We start from the raw sequence: 26037 nt of genomic DNA, 5'->3' as shown, positions 1-26037 counted from the left end.
TGCAGACAATTGAGCAGTGATGTTTACTGTTTTGCGCGGGGCACCCTGAATTGCCTCCACGTTTTTTTTTTTTTTTTTTTTTTTTTTTTTTTTTTTTCATTACAGCAAATTACCGTGAAGACATGGAGCACATAGTGTTATATGTGCTGTTACAGCAAAGGTCCTCTCCATGCAAGCTTGGAGCTCGGACAAACAAGCATTTCCAGCACATTCAGTGCTTTGAAGTGAGCATGAAGATTTTTTAATGTCCATTACGTAATACGAAAGTAATATCGCTACAAAGGTCCATGGGAGGAACCACAATATATTAGAAATATTTATAATGTGTCACATACAACCAAAACAGGCTCAAGCATCAAACACAAGTTCAATTCAAAATTCTTACTGTCCTACACGTGCAGGATTTAAATGTAGCACAACGGCAATGTCCGCAAGAAAAATTCCTGGAAATATACCACAATGCAGCATGCAATTCATGTTTGTTTTTATGCTACAAAGAAAGAATAAACTTCTCAGCCCTAAGCTCAGTCTGCTCTAGTTGACAAGTGGCTCTGCACAGTATAGTAAGCAATCCAGGATACCTCTCAATTCAACAACCATCCAGCCCTAAGCTATGTTTGGGACAGATGCATGATAAGATTGTCAACTTATAATCAGTGAAAGAAATATCTTAACATGGGCTGATATGCCCAATATTTGGTTGATTGTGCAAAGATCTGTACTATTCACAACATTGAGTTTAGGACTTGGGATGCCTTTACAGCACAAAATGCAACCCATTTTATTTCGACATTAGCACAGCACTGAGAAGTGCCACCTAACCATTCCATAAAGCTGGTCTTTGACCATTCAGGAAAAACAGGGAGCACATTAGCTGGCACACAACATGCAGTGTGAGCAGTCAGGTGAGCCAACTTGTATGAGATAATCTCATCAGCAAACGCTAACATAAATATAACCCTACAAAGGTGTATGGTGCACTCCTGAATGCAAATTCAACTTGCAGGTCCTGACAAACTGCAGTTAATCCATGTTGATCGCATTCCGTGCACACAAAAAGATTTTCTCATATTTTTGTCGTCAATCTTATTCATCCAACACATTAGTATCAACATACTATCTGTCAGCACCAATCATATTCATTCAACGTATTAATATCAACATACTATCCATGCTTGCAATGGAAGATAACAAAGCCGTTTTTGCGCTGAACGCCAACCGCTTGTGCACAAATGTTCCGAGTCCCTCTTCTGTCGGCCAAGTGCATACACAAATATGTACCAGAGAAGTCCACAAGCTTTTCTTGCAACTATGTCAGCACAATCTCGGAGAAGACACTCTTGGGCACGCCAACCCCGTGGGGCTGGTCATCCGAGCGCATCTCGGCTACCAGAGTGCGTGCCTCGTTGCGTGACATGTCACCACGGAGCATGAGCAGTGATTGCAGATGCTCGCCCGAAATGTCGGGGTAGCGTTTGATGAGCCCCGACACCTCCAGGCTGAGCAGGCTGGTGTCCTTCATCTTAATCACCTCTGCGAGCAGCGGGAGGGTGTCCAGTGGCGAAGAGTTCGGCGACGCCGAGCCCACGCTGCCGCCCCTGCGGGAACCTGCTCCCAAGCAAGAAAGAACCAGAGACACCATTTTGCAGACATGTAGGAACAGTTGGAATCAATATGAAGATGGTCACTCTAAGGTTATGCTCTGCCACAGTTCACACTGTCAAGAAGTACCGATAACATATATGAGCACAGAGCTTGGCCGATTGGCTCTACCCGTCACCAACACTTTGTGGAAATTGGCAAATGCATCCTTGTCAGTGTTTCTAATGCATTCTTTACTTAAAAGGTCGTCCATGATCAGCAGATATGTCGCCTTGCTGCTGTTATCTAGATTAAACAGTCAGCGTTGACTGCAGAATGAGAACACGACTAGGTGAAAAGTGTAAAAAAATAGGGGGACGCTTAAGCTTTAAGGATATGACGCAATAATGTTAATGGGAAACCTTTAGTGGCCTGGAGTCCTCTTTGTATATTACTCTGCAGATAAAGATAGGTTTTTTTATTGGTATTTACCACAAGGCACATAAGGCCTCCCTTCAACTAAGCTGAATGAACGTGGCTCAATGACCTAAAGCGTAGCGCCTCCGACTCTGGACCGAAAGGATCCCAGTTTCAATTCCCATCTAATTATCAATATTTTCTTTTCAGCATAATTTAATTTACTTTATATTCGTACCTGTCTTAATGACGTTTGACTCGTGTTGTAATCTTATAACCACAACTGACCTTATGCTTATGTTTTTTAATCATTTTCAATTTCATGTGATGGCATGACTTTCTTGGCCAATCTGGCTTTTCTTGGCAATGCAAACGCATGACAACTATACTCTGCTTTCTACTGTGTTGTGGAAGACGTGTCCCCTCCTACCTCCGGTGTGTGGCATGGCCTTCTTGAAAAGCTCGGAAAGTTTCTGGCACTCCCGGTTAATCTTCTCGGCAGCAACCTTGCGTTCCTCGTAACCCTGCAACAGTAGAAATAGGAGCACATGCATTTGCATACCTCTGAACAAGGCAGACAATGATGCTCTTCTAAATAATGCTTGAACCAGCATCAGCTGAAAAGATTTAATTGATGCAGAGGGAAATGTAAGAAAAAGAGGGAGTGGCACAGGACATAGAGATGAGTGCGATGAAAAAGAAAATAAGCAGAGCAAAATTGCTTCCGAGGGAAACCACAATGTATGCCATGACCTCGAAGCATAAACATCAATCGCTATTCTGCCAAACGCTTTGTTCTAAGCCCTTGTTTCACTATCTCGGCCATATTTTTCTTAAGTCTTTCATACTGACCTCAAAAGGCCCCAATCAGCCTCTGGCAATAAATTTTTTAATACTGCAGCAACTATGAGACATAGTTTAATAGTTTAACAAAGGTGTTGTTTCCACAAAAACTGTTGGTGGCGATTTGTTATTGATGGATATGCAGCCACCACAACCAGGCAACTTCATTACACATCTCTGCCTACCCACTCAAAACTGCTCTGCTCACTCAATGCAGTATTTACTATTCAATTCGTATCATACTTTCACTATTTGAACTTTCTAAACATTCCGAAATTAAAAATTTTGTGCTCATATATATATATTTGTGGTAGAACAGTAGAGACATTTCCACACAGCAATATCTTGCATTTGTAGCAATTTAACTTGCTCTTTTTTGGAATCAACTGTAGGCAAGTGACAAAGGCCTGTACAAAGAAAGCTGCCCTTGAGAACTGCCATGGTGCTTTCTTGCGTATTTGCAGATAGAAAATTCAAGACCACACAGCACACATGCCATGATTTAGTGATTAAATGTCGCTTATTCTGAGGTGAAGACACAAGGCCATTGTTGGGAGAAATGGAGGAAGAGTGTTTGTCATGTCTCGAGGCTCTGCTTAGTGTACCGTCTATTTTGGTATGGCTGGACTCGATCAGAGGACCTTTAATTGGCAGCCCTAGACCGCTTAGCTAATTAGGTTTATTTTTCAATAGACTAAATTAGTGACTTTAGACCATAAATGTGATTTGCACCATCAGAAACGCCCATTCCATTATTTGCGATCAAGAAAGCCTCTTACGTATCTTTTCCGGACTCAAAAAAAAGCCCGCGAAATACAAACGAAATCACATGACTAGTGCATTCGCATGCCACGATTGTCATGCTTTCAGCCATGGTTCGAGTGAACGAAATAAGCTGTGGCCATGCATCTCCGGCGCAAATGACGCGGCTTGCGAATATGTCTGCAATGGCTTCTTCGCTAGCACCAGCCTGCCTGCGCACGTGATAGTGCAAGCAGTAGCGAGTGCAGTAAGCTCGCAAATGTTAGTTACATGATATTATTTGTATTTCACGGGCTTTCTTCTCAGCTCAGAAAAAGATACACACATGAGGCCTTCTTTATAATGGAATGGGTGTTTGTGAAGGTGCTCTCCAACTTTGCAATCCACATTTTATGGTCTGAAGTCAATTATTTAGCAAATTATAAAAATTAAAATAACCAATTAAGTGCAAAACAAAACCTGCCCGTGGTGTGCAAGATGGCTGGCAGCTGTATGCAACTGGTTTCCCTGGACCACCTCAAATATTTTATACCTTGGCTCAAGTTAGCTGGGACACTGTATGTGTGTGTGTTTATAAGTGTATACTATATATGCCAAGTAAACATTGTTGATAAAGGCCTCTTGCGAGTATGTTAGGCAGACATTGACACAGAAAGAAGAGCGGCAGAGTAAGTTCTTGATGCAAGGACGACTAGAAGTACAGACAGAAGCACGAGCGAAGTGCATTGTAGCTACCAAAGCGGTTATGTAAAGATGATGAAATAGACAATTTGTTGCGGACCTGGGCAATGACCCACTCATTTCATACCAGTACGACAAGAGATGCGGCACACGTGGAAGTGGCCGCCATGTGCTGCCGTTACGTGACAACAGCTTTGATCATTTCGCTAGATGGAATCCAGAAACTATATCTAGGACAAGAGAAAAGTACACGGTGGAAACACTGAGCTTGATGCCAGTCCACACAACCACACTGTATACAGCACAGCCCACAAGCTGCACGTTTTCAATTGCACACCCTTCGTGACAGTGAGCCCATAACGCAGTTCAGCAAAAGTGGGCTATGTACCGTCGTGAATGCTGTGTTTGAGGTGGCATTTGACAGCTGCTGCTTTGTATTCTGGTGGCAAGAGGGAGTGTACTCATGTAACTGTTCTTATGTCCGTTTCACAAGCCATCTTAATTGCGGTTAGCCAGCACCACATTGCACCTTGCCTCTACCATAATCAATCGCTGATGCTGACATCAATCCTTTAGTAAGAAGGCATTTGGCCGCTATACTATACTTCGTGACACTATTCAGAATAATAAGCTCCTTTGTCATGTAAAGATTAGGCCAAACTGCAGTATCAGGCCTTTTCTTTTTTCTTCTTTCCTAATTGATTATCCAATGATTTGTAAACAACGTAGTATCAATATTCTACAAAATAATGTTTCACTACCATTACCACTATGACGATTGGGCAACAAAATTACTTCTCTGTGCACCAATTCCTATAAAAGAATGACAGCGAAGCTAAATGTCACCAACAGCAGAATATCATGTTCTGAGCACAGTGCTAGAAGGACCGCGGTTCCAAGACGCTGGTGGCATGTGTGCCCGCTAATGCCACGTATCGCTTGTGCCGCAAGCGCACCAGCCGACCCTCTGCGCCCAAGTGCCAGCCTCGTCGATGGTGCGGTGCTCACGCCTTGCTCGGACACTCTGATATATTTACGAGAGTCACGAAGAGCGACTGTCTTTTTCTCCTTTTCTTGCATTGCAACACAGAGGTGGCCCTGCTCGATACCCCGAGGACTCTTTCTGAAACACGTGGCTGGGTCTTTCGCGTTTCGAACACTGCGTGTCCGAAACGCAGATGGCCATGGTGAATGGGAGTCATCCTCCGGCAGCGGCAGAAAACAGCTGCTTGCGGAGCCTCTTGATGGCCTGAGGCCCTATTTAGATTTGTTTTTTTTAGCCCATACAGCCAATATAAAGACCCATTTTAAACAACCTTCATCGAGTCTACACCTCAAACAACAAGCGCTGGCTAGCAACTGATGTGAGCATTGCACGCAGAAATGTAGTGTGGTGGCTGGACGTTGCAGGCCCGACTCAACGTAGCACCCTCTCTTGACGAGTTCGTCCCAATGTTCTCCACGGTGGCTGCATGGCGGAGGCGCGCTGTCATATCATCTAAATTACTACTAACATCGTGATCACAACAGTGCTGCAGGGTGCAGAAATGTGAGTGGCAAGATCAAGCTGCGACACAACAGCAAACAACCAAACGCAAGTCCCCTCCCCCTCCTTACAACTGAGAAGAACATTACAGCCACTGTGGCGAACATGTAAAATGAACAGAGAACCAGCTGTCTACTCTGTTGCATGGCTAACACCAGCATATGCAAGCGGAAGCAATGACAGCTGCACAGAGTTCTGCTGTTTGATGGCTCTATTGGCCTAAGCACAATGCATGAGAGCCCCATACACTCTCTTGTTCGTACCTTGAAGGCAATCTTCCGCTGAAGAATTGCGTGCACATATGACCGAGCCAGGGTCCACTGCACCTTGCCGACCAGCAGCTCGAGATTCCGCGGCAACAGGCGGGCATAGTCGCGGAAATAGTCCTCCGCTGTGGCAGTCACTGTATCGATGACGCTTGCCTCTGACGTCAGCCAGTTGCGCGTCATCACATCTGCCAGTTCCTTGTTGACGTCCAGGAAGAGCTCGTCACGCAGTGCGTCCAGCGCGCGCTCCTGCAGTCGCTCCAGGCTCTGCTGCAGCCGGTGGTAGACCTGCGAACACCGAGCAACCTTGAAGAAGCAACTTCTCTTTTCTTTTCAACTTTTCTTCTCCTGAAAACATTTTTTAATGGCAACAACACAAGACATACAGACATACTACAGTTAAGGCTGGAACTGTGGTTTGGCTTACAAAAGAAATACCAATTACACAGCAGACATTCCCCTTTTCTTGTACAAGAGTAGGAATGCCAGAGTATGCTCCGCACTATTCTGGCAGCATTCTGGACTGCATTTTGATCTTTGTCCGATTACGTCCACCTCTCTCCTCTGATGTCTCATTTTTTGCTTTTTGCCTCTACCGAAAAGTGGACACCACAGCCGGGATTGAACCAGCGTCTATCGGGATCCACAGTCGAGCGCTGTCACCACTGAGTCACCACACAAAAAGGTGCACGACATGTATCCAAACAGTTACATTTCAGCACAGCAAAAGAATGACATTAGTTATCTGCATCCCTCGCAATGGGTGCCCTTCACATATGTATGGTTAAATGATCAGCCAACTGCACTGCAGCAGGCATGCCAGTGGCTGAGTAGTTTTGGTGTTCGGCTACCAATCCCAAAGCAGCAAGTTCAACACTGACTGCCAGGGCTAGGTTTCCTTGGAGAAGAAATAAGGATAACAACCGTGAGCTGCGCGATGTCAGCGCAAGTTAAAAGAACACCACAAGGTCAACCAAGCATGTGCTGCAGCTGCGGCCATTGGTGCTCTTGACTAAGGGACAGAACTCAACGCTGAATCCTTTTCACAGCCAATAAAACTTTTGTTCATTCAGCACGTTAAACCTCAGAATTTGCAATTTTATATTGCAGGTAGCCTTCAGCTTCCCTCTGGATTTTCACCAATGAACCTGCTGACCCTAATTTCAGCTGCCTGTTTTAATATGCTTGCAGCTGCAATACATTTACTGTATTCGTGGACAGCTTTTCGTGGCTGTGCAGCGGAAGCTAGGTAGGAAAGGGAAGGAGACACGCCTCCGTGCCATACTGTGTATTGTTCGAAGTAGGAGTATGGTGGGGATGAAGGTGGGAGTTGAAGAAATGGTGCGGAGTCAGTAGAGCTGAGGCAGCCCACTCTCCATGGGACGGGGGCAGAAACTCATCACTTTTCGCTGCAGAGCCATAAAATGTCAGCGAGTGTAATCACTATGAGCCAATGACAAGTCCTGAGCGGTGGAGACTCCACACTTCTTCTCAAGGTCCGATCACTGGTCGAGCACTTTGTAAATAGAGTTCTAAATCAACAAGCTGCAAGCAATATTGGCTGCTGCATTCAAAAGCCAACTGAGAAGCTAGTGGTAAAGTGTTTGGCCCATTGCAGTGTGTCTGTTTTGCAACTACAAAGTGGCAAGAAGTTCAAATGCCTTGTCCAGCCACAGCCACCTCCCAAATGTTGCCTAGCTTGAGCCACCCGCAAGCATTTATGCCACGTCCATGCATTTTCGGGGACAGGAGTGCCCAGGACATGCTTCCAACAGCCGTAGCAGAGAAAACTGCACTGCTGAAGGTGGTCCACCTAGTTGAAGATCTAGGAAGAGCACATGCACGTCCTAGCTAGCGTGCAAACACATACTGATTGGTTCCTTCAAGCAATAAATTTTCACCCAGGAGTCTTCCACAAGATGCCATTATGTGGGCATTTGCTGAAGCAAGTGCTGCTGCGCTAGACTGACACTGCACTTGTCATGGCTTTCAGAAAATATGCCCAATATGCTCGAGCAAGTGTGCACTGAAAGAGTGGCAGTTTTATTTTATTTGTTTTACTGTTTTTAACAGCCGCTCTCTTTTTGTAGTCTGCTCCCAGATAACCAAGCTTTGTTTTTGTGGAACGAGAAAGTGTCACACACCCTCTTGTGAAGCGTTGTCTGCATTTCACAGAGCAATATTTAAGTCCACAGAGTGCGCTCAACAAAAGCCAGCAGCAGTGAATGTTATGTTTCGTGAGCAAGATAGACACTGGCAATGGTCAACGCCGTTGAGCAAGACACAAACACGTGGTGACTGCCAGCTGCTGCTAGCACCAATGACGCCGCTGCTTACATTTACGTACTTCCTCCTAATCTTGAAATAAGCGCACCATCACTGGATCATGCAGCGATGCAGTTTTGCCTACTCTGGCTTGTGCAGTTCCGTTCATGGTAATTTTTTCCTTGATAGTACTAATGGTAATGTATATTTGCTCCCAATCACCCAACTAAAAAATCACAAAAAAGCTTTTTAAAAGGGATGCTCTAGGCAGTAGGAGTAACTGCATCTAGTGAATGCTCCAGCTTACCAGCCTTGCCTTTAACTGCACATAACGCATCCAGCATTGATGCACCTTACACACAGCACCTGCTCACAGTTATTACCTGAGATATTTCATTGTCTCCCTTGGCCAGGGCCCCCTGACCGGTACAGCAGTCTGAGTAGGACTTCTCGAACAGCTGCTTGAACTGGAGGCAGTTGTTGGCCACGGCTATGACGTAGTGGGTGAAGTACTTGCGCACGCTGCGGTCCTCGAAGTGCCGGTCCCGGAACTCGGTCACCGCCTCCATGTACGAGGCCACAAACTTGGTCGTCTGCTCCAGGCTGATCGAGAGCACCTTGCGCACTAGGTCAGGCCCCACTGTTTTGGCCACCTGCGGTTCAACAGACAAGATGCTATGCCTGCCTGCACCAAAAACTGCACACAGAGAACCAGCTACAGTTTGTGTTGCAGTCATACAAAAGACTGCAACGAACCCTGGTGTCTGCCTTAGAGAGTGAACACCAGAGAGTGGTGCAGAAACAGCCGCTGTGTTATTGCTGGAACTGCAGTCACCCTCCCAAATGAAAGGTGAGGCCAGAGTTGGTAGCCTCTGCCAAATGTTATGTCAGGCAACCCTACGTCCAGTTAGTGCTTGGCCGTGCCAGTTGCCAGCTACTGAACTGCCAGCGTCATGCTCGTGATTTTTCGCTCACAACGCCGGAGAATGGCTGCCGATGACAAATTTTCGGTGAATGAGGCCTTTAACGCTACTGCATCCACAAAGGCCACAGCACGTCCCCATGCAAGCAAAAAGGCAGAGAGCAAAGCCAGAGCCCACCTGCAGGTGCTGGTCGACCATCTGGAAGACGATCATGGGTGCCGACGTGTGGTAGCAGCCGCGGCTGTCAACGTCCGGCTCGCACTCGCGGTGCCAATCCTTAACATCCGACTGAAGTGCGTTGCGCAGCCAGTCTTGATAGTTGGCCACCAGCGTGCTGAGGTACTTGTCAATGAGGTGCTGCACGTCACTGCGGCCCAGCAGGGGCTCCAGGGACGCTGCGTCCAAGCCCAGGTCCGGGTGGCCCATCAGCTCCTCACCCATGTATACCGTGAGCCAGCCTAGTACCGTGATGTACTCGTTGCCCTCCAGCTCATTGGCAATGATGCTCTGCAGGTGCCGCGACAGGCAGCTGTGGTACATGCGCACATACCTGTCCAAAGACAAGAGTGGCTGATGACTCTGACATGAGCCCATAGGCCTATGTCATATTCTGAACCATAAAAGTATGTCGTGAGTAAAGATACTAGGGCTATTCGGTGACGATCCATGCTGTGTGCGAACAGGCAGCAGGGCAAAAGGAACATGGCAACAGTGATATGAACAACACAAACACTATAATGGCCTTTCTTCTTGTCACTCTGCTCAGTCTTTGTGTTGCCCTGTTTGTTCACATAAATGTACGATCAGTGGCAAATGAAATGCTAGCACAAGAATGCAGAAATAACAGCCCTTGAAAAGAAACTACAAACAGAGCCCTTCAAAGCACCGGTCTTGATGGCACCAAAGTGAAAAATCGATGACTCGTATGGTACTAGCGCCTGCCTCGACTAGGATCTAATTTTTCTGCTCTAATTTCAGCCGCGTTGGTCATATTCCATTCGGCACTGACGGCTCAGATGCAAACAAAAGCTTTTGGAGCACTGAAACCACGAAAAAGCACAACTGCTACCTACAGCTGTAGTTAGACATTCAAAGCTCTACTGTGCAGGATATGCAGAGAAGTATAATCCTGGTTGAATGCAACATTGTCAAGAAACTAAGCTATTAAATCTGTGTTCCAAGAACATTTTCAAGCACCTGCACGCACACGCTGCATCGGCACTTACCCCAGAGAGACACAGAGAAATCCTCATTTTACTGAGGCAACACCAGATGATGTTAGGTGACAAAATGCAATCCATTTCATGCTGGCATCCAGTCTCAGTGAAAAGTAGACCAGCATTTTCCAATCAATGAATACAAAACCATGTTTTGTCCAGCTCTGTAACAGAGCTTCCCTGTGTGAAGTGTGCAAAAAGTTGTATGCTGCTTGCTTGTGTAAATGGGACAAGCCCCTCCTGCAAAAACAGGGACTCTTCTAACGCAATATGCTTAGTGTCTTACACAACGTCGAGAAAGAGTTTCACAGACCTGCTGAAGATGTCATACTCTGGTGGAAAGCAGGGAACACAGACAGTCTTGACAGTCCTCAGGTCGTCCAGGACGATCTGCCGTGTGACTTCCAGGTGACGCACCAGCCACATCTTGTTCTCGTGCCGATCTTCAAACTGGTTGCCTTCGATGCGATCCTCAACTGCACTTTCAAGCACCTGCACAGTCAGTACCGGTGCCCTTGTTGGACTGCTTTAACAAGAAGCATGTACAGGCTTTGTCAAAAAAATATACAACCTAAGGGGTCTGCTTCTGTAAAAAGGCTCGTAGCATATGCCTAGCATTCGCAATCTCACAAATGACAAGAAATCTTGTCCTCACTCTTCTAGAGCTCAGGTATTCCAAAAATCATTCCAAGAGTCCTGTTACAGGTCTCAGAAACAAACTGCATGGCCTATATATTTTGACAAAGACTACAAAGATGTGTACACATAAAAGGTATACCAATTAATTATATAACTGGATTCTTGTTCCCAGCTAGTTATCTTCGAAAGCAAAGTGAGGGTGGCCAGCCACACTATGATAGGAAGTTTCTTCATCTGGTAAATTCCTCTTACTCCATTTTTCTCAAGAATTTTCAGATCACACCATTGGAGATCATGCAGTAAGGCTAAGGCCCATTTAGCTCGTAAGCTGTCCACAAAAAGCAATTTTTAGCATAACTGTGCTACAAAAAATCCTGTGCTACACAGCAGGCTTAATTTAAAGGTGCAGTACCTTCTAAAAATTTCACCATAAAGGAGCTTTACTCGCATTATCCCAATGTGTAAGTACTATGTACGCAACAGGATCAGCATCACAACACTGCTACTTGCTATTAAAGTTATTCATTTGAACAAAATTTCACCTTGTTTTATGTTGAAAGCAAACCAGTGTTGCCAATTTAGCTACTTTGTAGCTAGACTTAGCTACTTTTGGACTCAACTAGCTACCAAGAAAGGTAGTTTAGCTACGAGTAGCTGTTTTAGCTCTTTTCTTCAAAATCTAGCTACAAATCTAGCTATTTTGGTGAAATCTAGCTTAAATCTGGCTACATTTCGGAAAATTACTATTCTGGCGTGAAAAATCTTCCCACAGACACTACACATCATGCTACACATGATGAAACTGACGTCAGGCACAAAGCGTCATCTGGTAGTTTTTAAACAAGACGCAAACCAGACAAAGATATCTTGCAAGAAAGAAGGAAACACTTGAAAAGAGAGAGGAGGATGCAATACAAGGCGCCACTTAAAGGGTGTTGGTATGCCTCGCCGCCTCTGCCTCCACGAGCTTCCTTCATGTCTGCCTCAATGGGAAAAAGAAAAACATAGCTCACAATGTAAAGAGGCGTGGCGATGCGGCTGATGCGGCGGCGCAGCTTCTGACGGGTGTCGTCTATCGCGCAGCGCTGGGGCTCCGATGAGCATCGAAGTCGTGCTCGCGGTACACTATTGTGCATGTGTGTACGCATTCCTATCATTTAAACTCTTAACGTTCTTTGCACGGCTACCATAAGGCGCCTGGAATCGACTGTCTGATTCGACTCTCTCTGCGGATCATGCGCGGTCAGCACCAAGCGGATAAAAGAGGCCAAGAGGCCCACCGGTCCGAGTTACGCCGAGTCGCGGACGGAAGGTATCGCCTAGACAGTCATTAAACCTTTCATAGCTCTCCGTTCATAGGCTTCTGTGTACATGGAAAAAGTAGATAAAAGTCCATTCTTTACATGTTTACAGAGCAGTGATGCATTCGCACCTCGTCTTTTCTTAGCGCGCAAGCCTTAACGCTTTGCGAAATCGTCTGCCTAAATTATCGGAATCGAAACCTGAGCACATTCATCATTCGTTATTCGTTAGTTAGCACTTGTCATGCGTAGTCGCCTGCAGGCATAGAGTTAATACAAAGACTCTAGAGGGAAAGCTGGGCAGGGAAACGAGCTTCTCACTGGTTCGCCGCCATCATCAAATTTATCATTGTGGCCAGCACAGTTTCTGCTCACTGCGTCAAAAATGAACAAAGGTTTGAACAAAAGTTTTAAAAACCGCTGCCGATAACACAACTGTAGGAAATTTCTATACATTGTTTTCAAGTTTCAAGCATATTATATAATCTTTCAGGCACCTTCCTGGCCATAAAGGAATGATGTAGAACAATTGGAAACCATGTTTGCGAGCAGACGTAGCAGATCAACAGTAAACACACACGACCACCCTTTGACATTTACTGTATGCAGAACTAGCCATCCCGGATAGGCCAAAGGCCGTTGCTGTGGAATTCGTCACTGTCTTTTTTAATATACTGTGGTCGTCGTCTTGCGCCAAAGCAAATTTTTGACATATTTTCAGGTGATCGGGCACAGAAGAGATGCATGTGCGCTCGACGGACGAAATGCATGCGAAGCGCGAAACAATCGCAGAGATAGCCGGCCTTGCGATAACAACTCAGAAGAATCAGGACACCTGTGTGATGTTACAGTAGGTACGCGACGCAACATATCACTAGAAATGCTCCACACGCGACGATTCTGCCGTTGTTTACAGCACCTACTGAACAGTAGCCGCCCGCCGTCGGTTAGCTGCACGCCGCCATCTTCCCACGATCCAAGTTGCCAGCTTCAAACCATCTTCATGTGCCAGATTTAGCAAGTAAAATTCATCTGGCAACCAATGAACAGTGGGATAATGGCGGCAATCACGCGGTCACCCCTCGAATGCATTGGGTGAACGGGCAGCTTTCCCTCTAGAGTCTTTGTATTAACTCTATGCCTGCAGGGAACCATATCTTGATAGCTGTGTTTAATTTTTACAATAATAGAGCTGCCTATAAATGCGTTATATATGCAAAATGTAAAATAAAATTTCTTAAAAAAAAATCTAGCTACTTTTAGCTCCTTGCTTGATTTTTTAGCTACTTTCACGCTGTCATCTAGCTACTTTTGCTCGTCGACATTTGGCAACACTGAAGCAAACATAACAGTGCTATGTCTATGTACAAACACAGTCAAAGATTTGTGAAGGTCGATGTTTGTAAAAGATATATATATATATATATATATATATATATAGTGTGTTTCATATATATCAGTGTGTTTCCATATATCCTGGAACATATATATATACAGCCTCATTCTGACTGTGAAAATTCCACAGAGTGCTGTTCAATTTCAAGCAATATGGCTTAAATATAAAAATAAATTTCTTCGAGTGAATCACATTCCACATATTTGATGGCTGGAACACAAAGCAGAACTATTTCCACTGAAATTGGGCTTAAACTTTAAAAACTCAGCAATCTCAACTACAGTATTCTACCCATATGAATAGGCAGGTGTCCCTGATTTTTAAAGAAAAAAAAAATCTACTCTTTTCCAAAGAAAAAAAAGATGAATATATTCTTCATTTGTGCTAAGCTATGGCATTACATACTCGTGCAGATCTCCCTTTTATAAACTGCAGCTCCATAACCCAGTTTGTTATATTTTATGGCAAGCCACATATCACATGTTGACAACTCAAACCTTAGCGCTAAGTTATTGCCCATCGTTTACACCCCCCACAGTGTACCACAATGAGGAGACCTACCCAACCTAAGTCATACGGTGCATTGTAGCGCCACGCCACTCCTAACCCGACCAAAGTTTCCTAGGAAGAGCGACTGATCTGCCATTGATAGATAGGCCAATGATATTTAGTCCAGTGAGCGGAGGTAGCAAGCAGCCCCTTACAGGATCCTATGAGCGCCACCGGCAAAATGTCTTAATCCCTTCTATTTTGAATAAATGTTTGTACCACCAGCACCAGCACCACAAACCTCATGCTCAATGTTAAGGTGATCCCATTCGAGCTTTAAGGCTCGCCCTAGATGCGCTTTAGTTAGAGCTAGCAGCACAAGACCACAGGGGAACAAAAAAAAAGAAAACAATACCAAAGAAGCGTGTCTGAGTCTTCTTTAGTTTCCGTTTTTCCCTGCTCTTTTCTTGCCTTGACTTCACACGACCCACTTTCCTTGAGAAAAGGATACTGGTCAAAGTCAGGCATGCCCAGTATTCAACACGAGGGCATCTGCAACAGGCACGCACCTCAAAGCATCGCTTCCGCCACTGCTTGGGTCTGCCCGGTGGCAGGAAACCGCCGGAGGACTTCTGACGCTCCAACGCTGCCTGGTCACGCCGCTCCTCACGCTCGATGATGCGCAACGCTGTCACCACCACCTGAAACACGTGCGTCCAATGGCACACGAGTTCTTTGCAATCTTGGGCAAAGACGCTAAGCGACGACATATGTCAGGCAAGCTTGTCGGCTGCTTAGGCATAAGTGGGTGACTCTATTACTGCCACCAGCCAGTCCATGTCCACTGTGGGAAAAAGGCTCCTCCCACTCATCATCAATATCCATTCAGTCTTACATTAGCTTCTGGCCATCCCCTCACCTCGGAGAATTCCTTAATTTCTTCTCCCTACCTGCTTGACAACCTGCAATCAGCAGCTGAATACCAGAGCCACAAGGCCACTGCGACAAGGCTACCCTGCAATTGCATTGTGCAAAAATGCACATGTAGACAACCTCCTCACTGTCTCACGCTCAAGCAGGGTCACCGTTCGATCACAGAATGAACCGCCAAGAATGCTTCCCATCTCTCTCTGTGCAGATACAAAACTGCAGACTTTTTCAGCGCCTTGCAACAAATCAAAGCAGTACAGCACAAAGATGTCACAAGTGCATGAAGAGAGGCCTTTCTGGCCACCATGTGTGGCCAGAGAGCAATTAATGCTGTGATGTTTGGTAATCTTTCAGTGTTGACACTTAGCGCCACTGGAACACAGCTTTATTGTTTTGTGATGTGAGGTGCTGCCAGAGTTATCTTGAATAATCTCAGCCTGCTCCCCTTGTGTGCATGCCTATGCCAAATAATATATGCAACGAGTGCAAGTCAGGACAATAAAGGGCCTTTCAATGTCTTTCTAATCACCGGAGTGCCATCACCACTAGGTGACATTTGTCCAGTGAAGATGGACCCTGCCTCACAGACACTGCCTCAAGGTTTTCGTGGAATCCCATAAGTCCCTTATCTTCCCAAAGACTACTATATGGACAATGTGTAAGTACTTGTATATGGCTGGGAGCATTCGAGATAATTCTGGTAGTGTTTCACATCAAAAAGCGATAAAGCCACGCGCTAGCCGCTTTAAGCATCAAGAAACAAATCGTACAAAGCTTCACTGCATTCCTCCATTCTCAAAGAAATCTACAAATGGACAGCCTGCTCCTCTTTGAAATGCTTCCTTTAAAGTAGGCAAGGAAAGCTTTGTGCTCTTTGTTTGTTGACACTCAAAACGTACAGCACATTCCAACAAATAAACAGGACAAAGCTCTGCGGCAATACGCTTTATGACTTTGCATACTGTAGCTACTGCTACTGCTGTTACTGTGGACGAATGAAGAAAGGAGAGAAAAATGCGCAAAATTGTCAACAACCTGCAACTGAGCCATTGTCACTGCCACATGCCGCCACATGAAAGTTGAAAGGAAAAATATATACATAAAAAAGAAGCATACAGCAGCACCCACATCCACAGAGCCAAATATGAGAGTCGATTCAGGAACCTTAGGGCTAAGCTGTAGACATTTACAGTGCTTAAGGGGAGACGCGGGTCGAAAAACGGCGATTTTCAGTAAAAAAGTCACTTTTGTGATTTTGACTGTTTCAGCAACACTGATCCTTCCTCTTTAATATATAAAAAAATCGGAGCCGAAAACAGTCGCGAAATCATTTAAAAAGTCTGTTAAAGCACGCAAGGTGGCTAAAGAAGGGGCAGATACGACCCATGTTCAAGCGCGTGACGCGTCAAATCGCGGCGTCGCACGCCACTGAAATTTTGCAGGGCGGCAGGCCTACGCTTTTTCTCCCTAAAGCTGGCTTTGCCGCTTCACAAACCCCCAGCAAGTAATAAAAAAAAAAAAGTTTCGCCGCCCAAACCTAGCATTTTCACTGGCCATTTAAATCACGTGGTGCGATTTCGACCACGCCATTGGCTGTCAGTGTGGGAAGCGGCCATAGCTCGTCTGCTCTTCATGCGACGCGTAGCTCGCTGTCACGCTTGCCCGCTAGTTTTCTTTCGGCGTGTTTTCAAATTTCATGCATCTTCGTGCTCGTCGCTGCGATAGAATCCGAGAAGAAACGTGACTTTCGGTGTCGAAAGTACCGATCAAACCACGCGTTCAAGGGAAGTCACCGGCAAAGTGAAACGGCGTGCAGTGGAGACGTCCGCGGAAGCTAGGCCTAACCTCGGCGGAGGCGACACTTTTGACAGCTCGAAGCCGGCTGGGCACTGAAGTTTCAGTGACAGCTTAGACGATTTCACCAGTGCATTGGATAAGAAGATAAGGATCTTCGAGCGTTGAGGAGACCTAGTACGGCGAGTGCCTTTATCGGCGAGATCGGTGCCGCGAACGCACTGGCGAGCGAGCAGCATGTCGGGAGCGCGGACGCTGCTAACTTTCCGTTCGCGAGTTGGCCAAGAAGTGAAAAGGACTCGTCGTTTCTAGAGCTGCGTTGCAGCAGTGTAGCGTGTGCCACGTCCGTTGTGTCGTAGTCGTGCGCGGTGTGCAGCTCCGGTGGACGACGCCCTTCAGCCAGCCCGAGGGAGATTTTTGCCGTGAACGTCAATGCAGGGGTTGCGGCGCTCGTTATTGGTGCTGGATACAATCAACTTTCCCGATTTTGTGTGGTTCTTGGTTTGCCGAAACAAGTGCACCATAAGGAGTTTAATGCCATAACAAAAAATGTGCACCTTGTGGTTACAAAGCAGTGGCTGACAGAAGCAAGTTCTCAGCATCACTAAATAGCCAAGAAAGCACGCCTTGAGAATGCTGCTCACAATGTCACTGTGGGAGCAACATATGATGCTGGTGAATTCTAAAACTGTGCACTGTATCATAATACCCTGGCCTGCACTGTGTGCAATTTTCATGCAGATAGTGCTGCTACAACAGCAATAAACAGCTTTTGTATCTTTAAATCGCATTTTTCTCGAATTCGTATTTTGGGCCGAATATGAGTTTTGTGCACAATATTTTATGTCGTTATTTTAGTTCAATCAACACCAAATTTGGCATGCATAATCTTTAGGATGTGTAGAATGCAAGTATCTAGGTTTAAATGCAATCAGCAGTATTTTTGGGCATGCAAATTAAAAAAATTATCTGGTGCTAGCCACTAAAAACAAGGCACCAGATATAAAATTGTCTCAAAACATTGCATGCCAAGGGAATGTTGCTATGTTGCTTATTTGCACTCAGTGGAGTGTTGGGGACAAGAAGAACTAGTTGGCTCTGCCCTACCATGCTTGCTGCTGTGTACAGCAGCTGCACAAACATGCATTGTTTTTCACTTATGCATGGCATTTAGAATATGAAAACATTAAGCTATTTTAAAACTAAAAGCATATTTAGAAAGAGGAGATCAATCTCTATAAGTGGTGCAATTTTCATTCACCTAGCATCAATATTAAGAAAAAAATGTTTTCGAGTAGCATCTCCCCTTAACCGCAAGATGACCACTTTAACCAGAACCCAGCTGCTGCTCTTTATGGCAGGACACCTATGAACAATTGGCAATAAGTTAACTTCTTTTTCAGTGCTCAGATTTTTGAGGAAGCTGAAAAACATTTCAAGGTTCACATTGTTTCGATGAACTTTCGTTGGAGCTTTCAAGGCATCAGGGACTAAACAGATTACTGTTCAGTGATGTGAAAATTTCCAGCTCTCTTGTATCTGCAAGGTACTCTCAACCCAAGATGACTGTAAACCAAGAGACTGGATTTAGCTGAAAGTCACTTCACAGACCCTTGACTCAGAAGTTTTGTGGAACAATTGTCCAATACAAAGCAACTGCTTCAGAGCTCAGCTCGAACACAAGAGAGGCATAGGCAAAGATTAAAGAGACGTCACTTTCTAAGTTAGTCTGATAATGTGCAATTACCTTTCAGTAATGAGACCAAACAAGTAAACTGTAGGCAAGAAACATGTAGACACCACTTACTAAATCATAGTACGACAAGATATGATTTCCCTTCTACTGCTTCTTTACTTTCATTAAGCGAACCACAATTACTAATGTCACCTGTCAGTCAGCCAAGCTCATCGAGTAATCTGTTCAATTTATTGGGCAGCCTCTGGAAAATAATAGCAATATGTCACAATCCAATTTTCTTGTATTGCAAAACAATGAATGGGTCACTAAAATGGTAAGCTGCACAGATGCAACATCTTGAGAAGTTCTATTAGTGTCACAACTCAGGCAACAAGATACCTAGTTTGGTACCAGGCTGGACAATGCTACTTTTATTTTACTGTTCAGTGCACGCCTGTATTTAAAAATAATGAAACAAGGGTGATTCTTACTGCCATAGTATGTGCATCATAAAAAAAAAATTTAAAAAAATAAAAAATCTCACCCTTTACCCTGTCCCCGTTAAGCCACTGACCTGCGGTTCCTTGCGCACCGAGTTGAGCGTCCTCTTCAGCACCAGCCAGATCTGCTTGCCCAGGTCCTCTGACAGCTTCTCCACGTCCGCAAAGTACTGCTTCAACATGTTACGGTCTGTCACACTCTGACTGGGAAGCTTGTGCAGCTCAAAGAGCAAGTCATCCCGGGAGTTCTCCAGGTCTGACAGAGCCTGGTGTGCCAGCAGCAATTTGTCATTGGCAATCAGCTCCTGCGTCTTCTGCACGCTGCCCGGGACATTGAAGATGTGCTTGAGGTTCTCAATGGCTGCGCCATACTGTGAATGGCGAATGCTCTCTTCTTTCACCTCCTGCAAAAACAGAGAAGCATAAGGCATTAAATGTAAAACATAAAAAGATTACCACTCTGGTGTCACTGAGGGGCACATAAAACACACATCCTCATAAAGCTTCAATGCAAATTTAATGAAGCCCTTAAACCTTGAGACTATCAGTTTTGAGAGCAAGACAAATGCAGACTCAGATGTGGGCCACAAGAGTAAATGTTTGTTCGCTCCCTTTATAGCTCTTTCCATCTCTTCGAAATGAGCTGCGAGTCTCAAAGAAAAAAAAAAACTACCATGGTTGCCTTGGAAGGTTTTTGTTTCAAACCTACAAAGAAGCTTGTAATAGTTACACATTACAGAAAGTTAGACATTCCCCTAGTCAGCTGCACAGTTTCTCTTTTTTGTATTCCTCTATAGTTTTCTGGCTGAAAACATTACTTGAAAAGCAACCCTACTTTTTACTTTCAGTTTTTAACAAAGAGGCTTAAAAAAGAAAAAAAACACACTGAGGAATGTATACTACACTTGTCCTCTTATGTCTGATGCAGCTTAATTACCATGTCCTCCACTCTGTCTGTTCTTTACCACTTCTGAGTAGTTTAGTGCCTTTGCTTGTGCCACAATACATTTACCATGAGCTCAACATGCTTTGTCACAGTGCCACAGCATACTAAGAACATAATGCTGAACTCCACAGCAGCCTGTGCCATTGACATCTCTGTCTTTGGTAATTCTCTCTTTTAACTATGAAGTTTCAAGGAAAGCTGTATAACCCCCTTTGTAGCCGTATGGCAGCACTTTGGTGGATTCTAATGAGTAATTACTCCCATATTACAAGATGATTTTTTCAGGAGGGTGTCTCATCTCCCATGCAGCACTGCTGGGAGTACTAAAAACGTTTGGAATTTTTATTTTCGAATACAGTGTGACGTGTGCTTTCTCAACCCGGGCGCCAAGGGGAAGCTGGCTATGTAGCAATGTTATGGCTAAATGCAGGACAGCAACTCTGCATAATTGTCAGCTTGCCAGCAATTTAAGCAAGGGCTGACACCCTACAAAAAGGGCATCATGGCTACTCTCTGCGAAGAAAGGATTGCGAGAGCTGCTCCTTTTTTCAAAGCACTGATGTGTATTTAAGACACCAAAGAAATCCTTTTATAATTGAAAAAATTAAAACTGCCATTATCAGGAAAGGCATTTGTTTCTGGCTAAACACCACAATATTTTACCCCTTGTCTTGCTTTAGGTCCAAAAAGCCACAGGGCTTCAGAAGCTATTTAAAGTTGATAAAGCTAAATAGAACTTTACATGCGTAGCTGGAATGTAACGTGGTAAGACAGCAAGGCTGCGTGGGCTAGCTAGTGGCCCATTTCCAAGCACACTACCAGATAGCACTGCGGAATTAACCTAGAGTAAAGCAATTAATCCATGGGTCACCTGCCCTGAGCAACAGCCTCAGTGTAAGTGTAATGGGTAAATGTTTGTAAATAAAGGGCTGTCAGAGCACTCCTTTCTTTCATGACGAAGAAGCGGCAATAACAGTAGTAGTGACAGATGCTTTTTTTTTTCTGTTGTCTTTTCCAAGACCTAACCCATGTGCCCCTTCACGCAATACATCCGCCCCATTGTATTTCACACTTCTATTGTTAGATGCAGCGCGAGCATTTCGATGCTCTATTACGAGATCACTGCGCTGAAAGCCTCAACACTTAATGTCGGTCATCAGTCGATTTCGTGTCTCCGGTCATATGTTAGACGAGAGGAAATTAGAATGCCTGGGATATGTGCTACGCGTACAAACACTCGAAACCGGCGTACTACCTGCAGGCGCTCAGTGAGCGTCGGCAGCGCTTTGAAGATGTCCTGGATATCCTCGTTGAGGTTACGCTGAACCTCCAGGAGGTCGTTGGGGATAGACTTCTGGAGCGTGAGCGCCGTGCGAAAGCCGTCCAGCTGGGACTGGAGAGCGGTCTTGAGCATGGCCTCGACTGAAGCCTTCTTACGGCTCACGCGCTTCTTGTATTGCTGGACCTTCTCCAGTTGCTCAGGCATCTGCAGCATCGTGGTGATGTGCTTGATGGCCGTTGCCTTGGCCTCAGCTTCGAGTGCGTTCACGTCCATGCTGTCAAGCACGGGACAAGCGTCTGCTCTCAATGTCTACCTCGTTTGCATCTGTCAGAGAACCATCGACAACCAAGGGAACATCGCCATCGCCTCGGATAGCTCCGGCGGCTACTTGTGCTTTAGTCACTTAACGCACATTACGAAGTTTGAAAGTAAAAACGAGGACTGTAACACGAAAATGCAGGAAGCAAAGGGGAATCAAGCCCAACGCCCCACTTTTCTAGGGCATGCCGCATGCCGGCGTGTCCTAAATTTATCGTTTAGTGTGCCTTACGCACATCACGCAAGGACCCAATCTTGAAGGGGGCGCTCACGTCGCATGTTGTTTCATTTAGAACAAACAGAATTTGATGTTCAAATAAAGTTGATGAAATCAAGGTCCTCATTTGCCGAATCGACTTGCGCAGTATGTTCCACACATATGGGGAGTCCTCCTGCAAAGTGCTTTCTAGCACGGCGTGTGATAAACTGAGCAATTTCAAATTTGCCAGCAGTTTGGAGGTTTGTAACTAGCAATACACTAGCAGGTTAGAGAGAGATGCAACGCTGCACAAAGACGGGAAAAGGCGGACGGAGCGACAGAATATGGTTGCGTTGTATAAAGGCACTGTAGTGAATATGACAACTGAAGAACATTCTAACGCCAGGGCAAGTTTCAAGGAAGATCCACATCAAAAGAGGCACTAGATTAAATTATTCCTTCAATACTTTGCGATGTGATCGTAGCGTAATATGATTCCGGAAGAATAGTTCGCATAGAGACGTGTTTTTTTTTTTTTTTTTTTCAACGAAAATTCACGCTCGGCTGTTTCGGAGAAGTGCGCTAACGCTAACTTTGACAGCCGTAAAGATTACTTTATGCCTCGAAAGAAAAAGTGGAACATAAGCGCCACTATCAAATTTTTCACAAAGAAGCTCTCTTCTAATATATGCTTCGACATGCTTTGACAGCCGTAAAGATTGTACCTCGAAATAGAAAGTGGAACATAAGCGCCACTATCAAATTTTCAACAAAGAGGCTTTCTTTGATATATGCTTTGACACGCTTCGACATGCTCGGCTAAAGATCTGCGCACCACTAATGATGATGCTGATAATCATGTTGATTTTATATTGTATGCAAAATTTATAAACCACTTAAAAATACGCCAATAGTTACCGAAGGCAGCTGATTATATTTTGTAAATTGGGCACTATAAGCTAGCTTGTGCACTCAGAACCACGGTCGTGGTGCCGAGCTTTAGTTATGCAGCGGGACACAAGAAAACAGTTGCCTATTTTGTTCAATGTAGTGCTAAAGTCAACAAAATTTCGATAGGGCGTTTTTACAGTTTTACTGGAAATCATTGTGATCTGGTCATCTGGTTCCCGTGCATACGACATTGCGTCTGAGCGGTAACGGCACTCTCTTTTTCTCGTTCTCTCTCTCTCCTTGGCAGCGTCCCCATCTTTGGCTTTTGCGTCGCCATCTCGGCTCGCGGAACACTCGTGGTCTTTTTCTCACGCCACACGCCGCAGCTCACAGCCATGGCCCCACCGTGCTACGCAGACTTGGGCAAGCAGGCGCGCGACCTGTTCAACAAGAACTACCACTTCGGCGTCGTGAAGCTCGACTGCAAGTCGACCACCCAGACGGGCGTCGAGTTCAACGTGAGCGGCACCAGTCTCAATGACACCGGCAAGGTGAATGCCTCGCTCGAGACCAAGTACAAGATCCCCGAGTACGGTCTTACGCTAAAAGAGAAATGGAACACAGACAACACGCTCTCCACAGAGATCTGCTCCGAGGAGAAGCTGGCGCGAGGCCTCAAGGTAGCCTTCCACGCCAACTTCGCACCGCAGACGGGCAAGAAATCGGGTGCGTTGCGGACGGCCTACAAGCTGGACAACGTGCATCTAAACGGTGACGTCGACCTCGGCCCTCCAGGCCCCATCGTGCACGGCGCTGCGGTGCTCCATTACCAGGGCTGGCTTGCCGGCGGGCAGGTCTCCTTCGACACGACCAAGAATCGGCTGAGCAAGACAAACTTCGCCGTTGGCTTCCAGGCGGGTGACTTCGGTGTGCACACCAACGTTAACGATGGCCAGGAGTTCGCCGGCTCCGTGTTCCAGCGGGTGAACCCAAACCTGCAGACCGGTGTGCAGCTGGCATGGACGGCTGGCACCAACGCGACGCGCTTCGGCCTGGGCTGCGTCTACGACCTGGACAAGGAGACGTCGGTGCGCGCCAAGGTGAACAACTCGGGCCAGATCGGTCTCGGCTTCACGCACCGTCTGCGACCGGGCATCAGCCTGACCCTGTCCACCATGTTGGACGGCAAGAACTTCAACCAGGGCGGCCACAAGCTCGGACTGGGGCTTGACCTTTCAGCGTGATTCGGCGCGTCGTCGTCGTCCCCGGTGCAATCTACACAATTTGCTTATTAGGCCCAACAAACGCACCACCACGTCGCGTGACTCGACCGACCCCACCTTGTCTTGTTACCATTTTTTTTTAGTCCCGAGGAAAAGAATCTTGGTTTTTCTAGTAAACAACGGGACTGCGCAATAGTGAAAGCGGTCTTTTCTGCATTTGGAATTTTCTTTTACATCACAGTATTTCTTCTCAATCTTGTCAAGTACATACGGAAGTGTGCATTCTACATTGGTAAACACTATAACGCCTCTTCCGCGATTTTTTTTTTTTTTTCCGTCAAGTTTCGAGTGAAAATAGTGAAATCTAGTTGTTGTGTGACTGAAGAGCTGTAGGTGTTCGTTATGCTTTCTTTTTACATTTATTCTTGCATCTCCTAGGAGAGGCACTGAAAATGGAAATAAAACTGTTGGGTAAGCTCAGCAGCATTTCTTTGTGCCATCCCTTGTGCAAAAAGCCTTCCCAGCGACCTTGTGTACTGGGGCACAGTATGTGTGCACTATCAAAGGTGCTTCATGTCTGAGCTTGCAAAAATGATCTTGGCAGTAAACAGCCATGTGTAAAGCGAGACTGCACGATGCACTATAGTTTGCCGCACCAAGCTTTTCACCTGAGTATTGCAACTCTACCTGCATAATATAAAGTTGCCATTTTTTAATAGCACAGAGTGCAATGAGCTCAAACAAAGGAGTGGCTTGGTTTCACGGTAAGGATAGGCCAGCTGCGCTAAAATCAAAACAGAAATTGAGAGGACACGCATTGTCCAGTCTTTCATTTTCTGTTGTCTATTTTCTTAATGCAACTGCCCTATTCCTACGATGAACATCAACCAAGTAGCACATCTCACCGCTGTACTCCAGATAGGTTTCAGCAGTGTCTCAATACCAAAATACCGTACGATGCAAACAGTTCCATTTCTTGCATAACCCATTACGGTACATTTAAATACTATAGGAATCATTTCAGTGGAATTACTGAAGCTAGCTTGGGTCACCTGCACATTTCAAAGAAGAAAGCAAGACATTTAAAAACCAGAAGAGTTAATTGCAGAGCCGAATGCACTCTGTACGCTTGCTCCATTGGAAGGAAGAAAAAAGAAAGCTTCAACAGAAGCCTCATCACTCAAACTTGTCGAGCAAGCATGCTTTGTTCTTGCATCACTCAGACTCCGAAGCTGTCCAGTATACTGTACTGCAGTCGAAGATGTGCTTCAGCAGCAGCTCCACTTCTGCGGACGAAACCCAATTGCACTTGTAGATTTGCAAGAACCAGTACACTACACATGACGACGTATACTATAAAGAGGTTGTAACGCAACAGTGTTAATGGTCCCATACTCCAGAAAATCTAGTGTATCCATTGTAAATGAAATCACTACCATGCCTCTGGCAGATATATTAGAGGTTGGTGTCGGCCTAGTTGGTGCATACTTTGGAAGGACGCAAAATGGTGCACAAAGGAACATGGAGAGGGGAGAGTGACATGAACATGTGGTGACCAACACTAATAAGGATCACTCGCATGTCACTTCCTACTGTCCATTTTTCTTTGCATTGTTTTCTGCCCTTCTGGCAGGTGGCAGTTGGCAGGCGACATAGCCGGGCTCAGATAGGTTGGAAAGTTGTGTATCATGACACTACGGAGTCAAATATGGCTACACCTGAGAGATGGGAAAGCGACCCCTCCAGTACCCTTGGATACAGTCGGACATGTTGCCTCTACGCTGAGCAAGTAAGTTCGTAAGCTAAGATTAAATCACGGCTTTATATTTATGTGGGGGTGGTCTTTTACATAACTGGGTAGTGTACATTTGTATGGTAATGAGTACGTGTGAGCAGACACACAAATTAGGGGAATAGTGGTTAAGGAATCGGCAAAGTACACGCATGCAA

The 26037-nt window shown here is 45.5% G+C and overlaps 2 protein-coding genes across 2 annotated transcripts; one reads left to right on the top strand and one right to left on the bottom strand.

Moving 5' to 3' along the window:
- Positions 1-117: 117 nt before the first annotated feature.
- Sec6 (Exocyst complex component Sec6) lies at positions 118-22002 on the bottom strand. The gene is made up of 9 exons (XM_084578814.1): positions 21430-22002; positions 19303-19632; positions 14896-15027; positions 10815-10993; positions 9462-9834; positions 8745-9014; positions 6094-6384; positions 2429-2522; positions 118-1608 (listed from the first exon to the last, which is right to left on the bottom strand). The coding sequence occupies exons 1-9, from the start codon at positions 21727-21729 to the stop codon at positions 1310-1312; spliced, it is 2268 nt and encodes a 755-aa protein (XP_084434940.1). The 5' UTR covers positions 21730-22002; the 3' UTR covers positions 118-1309.
- A 1103-nt stretch (positions 22003-23105) lies between these two features.
- On the top strand, positions 23106-24573 carry LOC146179143 (non-selective voltage-gated ion channel VDAC2-like). Its single transcript, XM_084578820.1, has one exon. The coding sequence runs from the start codon at positions 23260-23262 to the stop codon at positions 24106-24108; it is 849 nt and encodes a 282-aa protein (XP_084434946.1). The 5' UTR covers positions 23106-23259; the 3' UTR covers positions 24109-24573.
- The last annotated feature ends 1464 nt before the right edge of the window (positions 24574-26037 follow it).

This window comes from Amblyomma maculatum, chromosome 9 (genome assembly GCF_055883805.1).
Source record: "Amblyomma maculatum isolate TAMU_Amacu chromosome 9, ASM5588380v1, whole genome shotgun sequence".
NCBI lineage: Eukaryota > Metazoa > Arthropoda > Arachnida > Ixodida > Ixodidae > Amblyomma > Amblyomma maculatum.
Note: the sequence above shows the minus strand (reverse complement) of the source record. Positions and strands in the feature narration are given on the sequence as shown.

What these genes read in the sequence shown, in the direction of transcription:
- Sec6 (XM_084578814.1), bottom strand. Translation starts at nt 21,729, where the DNA reads ATGGACGTGAACGCACTCGAAGCTGAGGCCAAGGCAACGGCCATCAAG. An exon ending in TGGTCGACCAGCACCTGCAG is followed by an intron (nt 9,015 to 9,461) that starts GTGGGCTCTGGC and finishes GTTGAACCGCAG; the next exon opens with GTGGCCAAAACAGTGGGGCC. An exon ending in GGCCATGCCACACACCGGAG is followed by an intron (nt 1,609 to 2,428) that starts GTAGGAGGGGAC and finishes GCTTGGGAGCAG; the next exon opens with GTTCCCGCAGGGGCGGCAGC.
- LOC146179143 (XM_084578820.1), top strand. Translation starts at nt 23,260, where the DNA reads ATGGCCCCACCGTGCTACGCAGACTTGGGCAAGCAGGCGCGCGACCTG.